We start from the raw sequence: 10,148 nt of genomic DNA, 5'->3' as shown, positions 1-10,148 counted from the left end.
TAAAACCATAATAAATAAATAAATATATTCGCAAAATTGATGGTAGGCCGTTAAGCCTCTACAAAACAAAAATCTAATTTGCATTTCTTCTAAATTTGCACAAGGAGAAAATGACACTTGAATAATATTCATCAGCTTCCTTCTTGAATGTCAGTAGGTTTGTCGAGCAGATTACTCTTTCTGGTAAGTTGTTCCAATGGTGAACCACTCGGTTGCCGAAAGTCCATCGGTCCATATCCTTGTAAAAGCGTTCCGTACTCACTTTGTACTGATGTCCTCGGTGATGATTTTTATTGAACTGCACGATTCTCTGGGCTAGTACGTTATCATAGGCTCCATTGCAGAGCTTCTTTCATGTTGCTCTTCTCTCAAGTACTTCTCAAGTGAACTCTGTATTCTGTGAAGGATTATTAGTGAAAGAAGTTTGCCAGGTATGGATGAGAGACTAATACCTCTCCAATTCCCAGGTATTGTCTTATTGCCTTTTTTGAAGAGTTTTATGAGTGTGCTGCGCCTCCAATCTGTTGGTACTTTTTGTGTCATCCCAATTTTTCGGAACAAGGACAGCCATATAGATATGCATGAAGTGACTGATGCCTTTATCAACTCCGCCGTGATACGGTCTTCGCCTGGTGCCTTGCCATTTTTTAATTTCTTTGTGGCTGTTAGTAATTCGTCAAGAGTCGGGGGTTCTGCGTTGATGTCAAGCTTGAGGAAAGCTATAGAGGGTACATCTAAAAGCTCATCAGGCAGTTGGCTATTCTAAAGCTTTTCAAAATGATTGGCCCATGTTTCATCAATAGCCGATCGCTCGGTGATGAGAACGCCATCAGGATTTCTTACAGGTCCATCTTGAATCGGTTTCTTGCCTATTATTTCATTTGTTAGTTTATAAAGGGTCTTCGAGTCGCATCTCTTCGCTACATCTTCGGCTTGTATCATTTTTGCTCAATGTAGTTTCTCTTATCTGTCCGTGCACTTTCCTTGATTTCTTTGTCGATTCTCCAATAATCGTTTTGTTTGTGTATTTGTATACTTGGTACAAGGGCATCCAGGAGTTAGCTTTTTATCTTTTTCCTTTCAGCGATCAGGTCTCACGTCTTTTGGGAGAGCTATTCATCATTCAATTTCAGACGGTATTCAATTGTTGATTCTGCCACTTCTTGATAGCATGACTTCATACTCTCCCATATTTTCTCACAATCTGCATCTTCGGGCAAAACGAGGGTTTCAAACTTATTGGATAGTTCAACACTGAACAACGTTTTCATTTCATTGTCTTTTAGCTTTGCTGATGCGAAAAGAGGTTTTACAGGCAGGGGGCACTTTCTTGTATGTTTCTTTAGATTCAAAAGAATGGTGGCTATCATTAAATTGTGATCAGATCCTACATCTGCTCCTGTATAAGCTCTAACATCTTGTAGACTTGAGGGGCATTTCCTATTAATGAGACAATGATCAATTTGGTTTCTTATTCGACCATCAGGTGAAGTCCAGGAGTATTTATGTATGTCTGGATGAGGAAACAGACTTCCCCCTATCACCAGATCATGTAAAAGGGCAAAATCAATCAGTAGTTCCCCATTGTCATTTCGCTCTCCGATGCCATGCTTTCCGAGGACCTCCGGACAGAAAGTGTAACCATTTCCAATTTTGGCGTTAAGATCTCCCAAGAGGCATAGCACATCATGTCTTGGTATGTCTTTAAAAACACCTACTAGTCCATTATAGAAGCTCTGTTTATCCTCTGTGGATGCTTCATTTGTGGTGGCATAACATGCTACTTTGGACAGCTTCGCGTGGGAACCGAGGAATCTAGCCGTTATAATTCGTGATGATACTGGGGTCCAACTTGTTATAGCTTGGGCAGGAATATTTGTTAGCAGAAGGGCCACTCCTTGATCTCTGGTCGCATCGATGCCGCTGTATATAATAGTATGTTCCTTGTCTATTCGCTTTTCGCCCATACCCGTCCATCGTACTTCAGATAGAGCTAGGATATCAATTTCATATTGAATCATCTGTCTTATGACTTGTTCCGTCTTTGAAAGCTGGAACATGGTTCTCACGTTCCAAAAGCCCAGTTTAAGCTTTTTCTTAGCAGTCAAAAATCTTTTCCGTGGGCATGCATTAGTCGTCATCGTTAAAGGGGTTCATCCGAAGCTATTCGTTGATGTTTCGTTTGCAATTTGGTTTTCCTCCACTGCACGTTCGTGCTGCAGAGTCTCAGGTGGGGTTCGCAAGCCCCCAGCCCAACCCTCCTCCTTTACCCAGGCTTGGGACTGGCAACTGACGAAATAATTCGACAATAGGTGGAGCCCATGATCAACTGGTTAGCATGTTCTTTTTTGCATCTTAGCTTCTTTCCAAAGAATTCACCTTTTACAGTTTCATTATCAGTTTCATCTGATACATTTTCCCGAATTTCACTTTGTTTTCGCTTCCCTGATTTTCTTGAATTTAGTGCTATAAACTCAGTGTATGCGGTGGGATGACCTGCCTGAAAATGAAAGATTCTATAGAGCAAGAACAACAGGTCTGGTGACTTCTAGCAGGATCCAATCCGGTGGTATTGTGTCAAATTCATTCCTGCAAATTCAGGTATTCAGACGAATCTGACTTCAGATTCGTCACTCCCCTATAAGTGATAGGCCCTACTAAATTGAAGGCAAAGTCAACTTTCTTATAACTTGAGACCACCGTCATCGCCCTGTTTGAGATAGGGTTTGTGATATCAGAATTAAGTATAATCCCTAATCTTAGGCATCTTTGGTCTAGCTTTCATTCGGATCCGTTGCTCCATTTGCAAGTTATACTAAATTAAACAAAAACCTCGATTTTTCACAACTTTAAAACCACTCACCCTCGTTTTATTTTCGCAAAGGTTTTCATCTCAAAACCTGATGTTATTCATTGTTTTGGGCATCTTTGGTTCAATATTCACTGATATCCATCATTCCATTCGCAAGTTGCACTGAATTAAATGAAAAACTCGACTTTTTTTAGCACTTAAAGCCCCCTGCCCCTCGCCCTAATTAAGCTAGGGTCTTCATCTCCAAGTACCATGTGTCTTATGGTATTTGGCATCTTTGGCTTAACTTTCATTGAAATCCATTACTTCATTCGCAAGTTAAACTGAGTTAAACGAAAAATAGCTTTTTTACCACATAAAGCCCCCTCCCCATAAATAAAATAAAGATACCAGAGGGCCCATTACCTTAATTACCTTACCCACAGTATCCTACTAATATACTCACGGAGAAGCTCAGCAACATTTTGAAGTTCAAAAGTATCATCAGGTCTTCTTAACTTAGTTTTTAAATTTTCAGACAAAAAAGTGTTTCTTATTTTATTTACAGCAACCTACAAAGAAGCAGAAAATAAGTGGTTCCAAGGTAAAGCTAAGAAAGCGTATATTTTATACTATTTAAGTTTTAGCATCAAACTGCTGACCATAACTTTTAAGCTCACAAGAAATAATATTTTAAATGACAAATACCTGTTTGCCAAAACACTAAATGAATTTTTAGAGGCAGTTTGACTAAGTCCAATCTGAAATAATCTGAAGAAAATTTTGTGTACTCCAGCACAAAAAAAAAAAACAAAAAATATAGACACTTTTCCCCCCAAGTCTACATTAAAGACATTTTCCACAACTTTTGGTTTTCTATTTTCTGTTTATTCTGTGGCACTGCTGACTGTTTGGCCATGCTGACTTTTCAGTTGGTTTGAGATTAAAGACGCTTTTGACATAAATGGTCCTGCTTCTTCTTTAAACATGCTGTCGGGAATTCGGTTTATTCACCACCATCTGTTCGCAGCAACTTGCTACAGTTTTTGATAATAGATGTCTCTATTACGCAATGTTTTTTTGTACATTGCCCAAGCACCCGCACACAAAATTTTCTTGTCAAAGGTAAAGTATTTGAAAAACAAGTACATTAAAAGTATCTTAAGTAATAAGTATTTCGTAATCTTACTTAAGTATCAAGTAATAAGTACACCCTAGCCTTTTTACTTAAGTACAAGTAATGGAAAATTTTACTGAAGTAGTGAAAAAGTTCTTCAAGTAAATGACAGCACTGCTTGTCACCATATACGATCCGTTAGATATGCAGTGTAAGAAGTCATCCTGAAAAAATGACTGCTTGGTATTTCATTCTAGTTTTCACAAAAAAAACAAAAAAACAACAAATTGTTTAAAGGAAACTATAAATAAATAAAATATAATCGTCGAAACTTTTCTAAATTTTTCGTCGAACTCGATAAATAGCATAATGTATCCTGATTAAGGATCTTCATATTCATATGTGTAAAAAAAAAAACAAAAAAAACTAATAAATGGTTAGTAGAATTTTAGACACACGGTTAATTATGTCTATATCTAAAAGCCAAATGCTCTAATCTTCTCGCTTTCTTTTTTCTTTGTTCTTGTTCTTCTTCTTTTAATTTCTTTTGTGTCTCTTCAATTTTTTTTATCTCCTCTTCTGCTTCAAACAGTTCTGATAGTGTTCTTCTTGTATCATTTAACTTATATTGCGTGTTTTTATAATCTTCCTCCAAGAAGCGACTTCTTATTTGCTCTGCCTCTAGCTTTTCTTTTAATACTTCTCTTTCCCTCATTAATTTCTCAATCTCTTCCTTAAGTTTTTTATTCTCCTCTGCATATTTCCTGCTTATGGCAAGCATGCTAAAATGAAATTTCTCGATTTTCATCGTTTCCGATCTCAAAATTATGTATTGCGCAAAACAAAAGTTAAATAATAAATTTGTATCATGCAGCATGCAAAACTAATGGAACAAAAGATAAAATCTAAAATTTTGTTCTGTCACATTGTAAAGAATTTTCTTTCAACTTATAGACCTCCTAGTTGACCGTAATTAAGTCTTGTAACTGGCCTTGTTTTCCTAACTGGTCACCTCAAAACCTTATTTGGCCTTGATGGTGTAAGTTCACCTTCGGTTTCTGTTGCACTACGTTTACGAAATTGCGGTGCCTCGCCAAAAAGTTGCAAATTTTCCTCACAAATTTGCTTTTGACCGATCCCACAGTTTTTTGCCCGTTCCTGCGAAGATTGGGGAAAATTTCCTGCTCGATCCCTAACTAAAGGTTCAATTGGAGCAAACAAATAGACACGGGGTTCCGATTCAGATACCTGGTCTGCCAAAATTTGTGGAGCGACCGAACTCGAAGAACCTTCACCTTGCCCTTGAAAAATATCGACAACTGGCAGCCCAGAAAGAGGTGTCTCGACAACTGTTCGATTTGAAACATTACTACGCAAGCTAAGATTTGAGTCATCAGTTTCATTCCCTTCAGAAAAATTTAATTGATACGGCAATTCAGAATCAAGCAATTCAGCTGGACGCGTGTAATTTTCATCGCTAATTTGACCACCAATAAAAGCTCTAGGGAGGCTTCTATCTACCTCAGCTTTTGCCATTGAGATGAAAATTTTACTGGAACGAATAGTTGCTTTGGTTCAAAAGCATGACTATCTGCTAGAGGCGAAAAATCTGGATATTCAGGTCCTAAATAATCATCCCACATTAACCTTTCTTCGGAACCAATGGAAATACTTTGTTTCAATATACCTGTCGTGAGGCTTGAGTCTTGACTTTCCAGTCAAGGGGGAATAGAAATTGGACGTTGTTGTGGGGGTGTCCACACAAAAGGACTGGGTTGATCAGAATAGTTACCGTCACGAAGATTGTCGGGTATTGGAAATCTAGGAGTTCTAGGTAAAGGTGTAAGAGGCTGCGTACTGGTTTCAGGGGTACCAATAGAATTGTCATTGTCAATCGTCTCTGTAAAAGTAATTCTTCGATCGCTAGGCGGTAAAAAGTCGAAAACATGTAAAATAGGAGTCTGTATACTAGGATTAGGGAAATCCAATAAAGGTGCGGTTATAGAATTAGTCAGGATAGGGGTAGTCGAAATATTTGTGTTTGAAGAAGTAAGGTTATAAATTTGATCATCTGCCCAAGTTACTTTTTTCCTAGGTTTGTCAGTTTTAATCCTGTCAAATTGTTTAGAAGTTAGGTGGTCCCATGGCTGAGAAGCTACATATGGTTTAAGCCTATTAGGATGAATGATTTCTGTTTTTCCATCAGCAACTCTACGAATTCCAAAATTTATTTCATTTCCCATTAAATGAATGACACGATATGGCCCAAGCCATCTGATTCTATCGAGCTTATTGTGCCTGGCTACTGGAGGCACACGCAACAAAACTAAATCTCCTACATTGAATCGAATATCTTTTGCATCCCGATCATAATTTTCCTTTTGTTTTAGTTTGGCACTTTCTAAATTTGTTTTTACGAAATCATAAGATAATTTCTGACGTCCTAGCATTTCGGACTTGTAGTTAGACTCAACATTATAGAATGTGCGACTACTCGTAATATTTTCGAAAGGAAACCTTGGCTCTCGGAGAAACAGTATAAAATGTGGATTATCTTTCAGATTCTCGTGATAAGCAGTATTAATGCACCATTGAATATACGGCAATTGACTATCCCAGTCAGAGTAATCTTTTTGGCGAACATAAATGGAGAGCAAATTCGTAATTTCACGGTTACGTCTTTCTGTCATTCCATTACATTGAGGGTGGAAGCTTGTAGTTCTCATCTTTTTTATCTTTAAAATTTCAGCAATAATATTTAAAATATCTGAACAAAATTCTTTTCCTTGGTCGCTGACCAAATTTTCACATGGGCCATAGATCAGCATAAATTTCTCCACAAAAGCTTTCGCTACACAATTAGCTGTTTTATTTGGAAGAGCAACCAGTGTCACATGCTTGGAAAAAGCATCATATATTGCCAAAATCCATTTATTTCTTGCATTTACCGATTCTGGAAGTGGACCTAATAAATCAATTCCAAGCAACTCTAATGGTTGACTAACTTCAGGTAAACTACCCAATGGGCTTTTTGGATATCCAGATATCCTGCCTGCATATCATGATTATTCCCATTTGTCCCAACTGTATAAGCAAATTCCGTGGCTAAATTTTCTGGATAAGGGTTGACTGGCAACCGAGGGTTGACTGGCAGCCGAGGGTTGACTGGCAACCGACGGTTGACTGGCAACCGAGGGTTGACTGGCCCTTTGCGTTGACAGCAAACGAGACAGCTTTGAACGTACTTTTTGATAATTGCATACATATTTCTGAAATAGAATCTCTCGTGAATACGAATATAAGTTTTCAAGAACCCAAAATGACCACCTATAGAAAAATCATGGTATATTTCAAGAATAGATTTGATTAAAAACTGAGGAACTACAGGTAGTATGCGAATATCGGAGCTGTTATATCTTTGTGAGGGGATAGTGACATGACACAAAAAAAAATCTAAGTCTTCATCAATTACAAAATTGTAAATTTCTTTTATTACGATTCTAGCAACGGCTGGAGGAATATCTTTGGCAAATTTTAGATAATTGCTAATGGCCATGCAAAAGAGATCTTTCTGTTGATGCTCTCTGATTTCACCATGGCAAATTTTCTCATTATCCCTTGAAATTTGATTCCCAGTAAAATTAGAAGGTTTAGATGACGTGATAATTTCTCCTTTTGGACCCAAAGATTTCCCAGACAATTTTCCCTCATTATCAGACTAATAAATTTGGACAGAATGGTCGGTTGATTTTCCACTTCTAGTGATTAAATATGAGGAATTTGGGGTTTGGTATCCTGCCTGCATATCATGATTATTCCCATTTGTCCCAACCGCATAAGGAAATTCCGTGGCTAAACTTTCTGGATAAGGGTTGACTGGCAACCGAGATAATGCGTCCGCAACACGATTTTTCTCAGCTTTGATATATTTTACACAAAAGTCATACCCTAACAATTCTAACTGAAATCGAGCCCATTTGCCTGTAGGATCCGTCTTTTGTAATAAATACTGAAGATTTTTGTGATCCGATACTATGAAAAATGGTTTTACCAATAAATACTGGCGTAAAGATCTTACAGCAAACATAACAGCTAGACATTTCTTTTGTGTGAAAGAATGCTTCTTTTCAGCATCACTGAAACTGCGAGAAATATATTGAAGAACTTCTTCTGACCCATTTTGAATTTGTGTTAGAAATGCGCCACATGCAAAATCGCTAGCATCGGCATAAACTTGAAAAGGTTCAGAATCCGGACTAGAATCAGGTAATCCAAGAATTGGTTCTTTAATGAGTTTAGCCCGTAGTTGTTCGAAAGCTATTATTTGTTGTTGGCCAAAAATAAAATGTGTATTTTTCTTAGTAAGTGCATTGAGCGGACTTGCAATGCCAGAGAAATTTGGAATAAATTTCCTAAAATAGCTAAAGAGACCCAAGCAAGATTTTATTTCGTTAACATTTCGAAGATATGGAAGATTTTCAATCGATTTTATTTTTCCAGGATTAGGCTGAATTCCATTTTGTGATGCAAGAAAATAATATCAGATTTTAAAAATTCATATTTTTGAGGTTTAAGCCTAATATTATCTTTTCTGAAAACACTGAGGACCTTTTTCAAAGTATCTAGATGCTCACGATCCGTTTTAGAAGCAACTAGGGTGTCATCCAAATAAAGTTTGACATTTTCGGAAGGAAGCAGAGCCATTAGCCTATTTGCGACACGAGAAAAATGAGCTGGAGCTGAACATATCCCTTGTGAAATTTTCTTGTATCGATATGTTTCGAATCCTGGAGCCAAAAAAGCAGTAACATCTCGTGAATCTTCGTCCACCAATACTTGCCAATATCCACAAATGGACTCCAAATTAGAGAATACAGAACAACCTCCCAAACTGTCAAGAATTTTGGAAATTAGTGGTAATGGAAAAGAGTCCTTCTTGGTGACCTTGTTGAGCTTACGATAATCTGTCACCAGGCGATGTGTTCCATCCTTCTTTTTGACCAGCAATAAAGGAGCAAGATAGGGTGAATTACATGGTTCAATTACGTCACAAGCCAACATTCTATCGATTTCGTCCTTTGCCACCTTATGAAGATGAAATGGAATAGGATAAGGGCAAATTCGAACGGGATCGCTATTTTCAACCTCGATGTTAAATGGATCCTCTGAATATGAACCTAAATCAAAAGCAGATTTTGCGAAAACGTCATGGTTTTTCAATCAAGAATTTCTCCAATCGTATGCGTCTTTCTCCATGTAAATGATCCAATCGAAACCTATCTAGAAATTCTTTTACTTTTTCTTGGCGCAAAGGTTTTGTTCTATGCTTAAAATCTGATTCAGTAGTAGAAACAGTATTAACGAATGACTTTAGTGACGGATTATTAGGGTTTACCATTTCAGCAGAACCAATCACCATTTTCGGTATTTTGATATCCCTGGACGACCTATTTTCAATAATAATTGGAATTAGACCCTCCATTAGCGACACAATTTGTTCATGAATATCTAATTCAGAATAAGGATTTGAGAATTCTGCTGACTGTGAAACAATTAAATCTAGATTTGAATTTACCGGTCCTAATGAAGTCGTAGCCATAATTCTTTTAACACTATTTGATGGGATCGTATATTTGTTCAATAATTGGATACTAAGCGTTTTAATTTGAAGCAATTATTCTTGTTTCTGTTGAGGTGATTTCAACATAGAATTGGATGTATTTCTTTTGGGAATGAATTTGTCATTTTGGGGATCAATCATCAGGCTGCAACGAAGCATGAAAGAATTGCCTAAGATAATTGACATTTCCGTAGACTGATTCACTAAAAATTTCTCTTTGTAGGGGATACCATCAATATAAATTTCTTCTTCGAGAGAACCAATAACTTTTAAATTGTAGCCAGTTGCGCTAGTAACCTCTACGTATTCTGATTTTAATTGATTTTGAATTGGTTTCGGGAGTCTACAAAGGAATTCGTAACTCATCAATGAACAAGTAGCCCCGGATTCAGCCTAACAGCGACTTATAACTCCACATGCAACAACTGGAATATAAGGTACATCTCTATGCCTGAAATAATCTCGGTACGATACAACGCGATGTTGACGAATTTTGGGGCGAAAGTCTAGTTTTGGCCTTCGCCCCCTCGCAAGTTTAAACTATCAAAAGCCCTACTAAGTCGACACATGCAAGCCAAATGACATAATTGTCCACATCAAAACCATCTTTTTGGACCTTT

General features: G+C 37.4%; 1 protein-coding gene across 1 annotated transcript; it reads right to left on the bottom strand.

The window, feature by feature from the left end:
* Nucleotides 1-1,112: 1,112 nt before the first annotated feature.
* On the bottom strand, nt 1,113-2,141 carry LOC136025624 (craniofacial development protein 2-like). The gene has a single exon (XM_065701616.1). It carries the CDS (start codon nt 2,139-2,141, stop codon nt 1,113-1,115), a length of 1,029 nt encoding a protein of 342 aa, XP_065557688.1.
* Nucleotides 2,142-10,148: the final 8,007 nt, after the last annotated feature.

This window comes from Artemia franciscana, chromosome 4 (assembly GCF_032884065.1).
Source record: "Artemia franciscana chromosome 4, ASM3288406v1, whole genome shotgun sequence".
Classification (NCBI taxonomy): Eukaryota; Metazoa; Arthropoda; class Branchiopoda; order Anostraca; family Artemiidae; genus Artemia; species Artemia franciscana.
This window is presented reverse-complemented; position numbering and strand designations above follow the sequence as displayed.

Excerpts from the sequence above, each read along its gene's own strand:
- LOC136025624 (XM_065701616.1), bottom strand. The coding sequence starts at position 2,141 with ATGACGACTAATGCATGCCCACGGAAAAGATTTTTGACTGCTAAGAAA.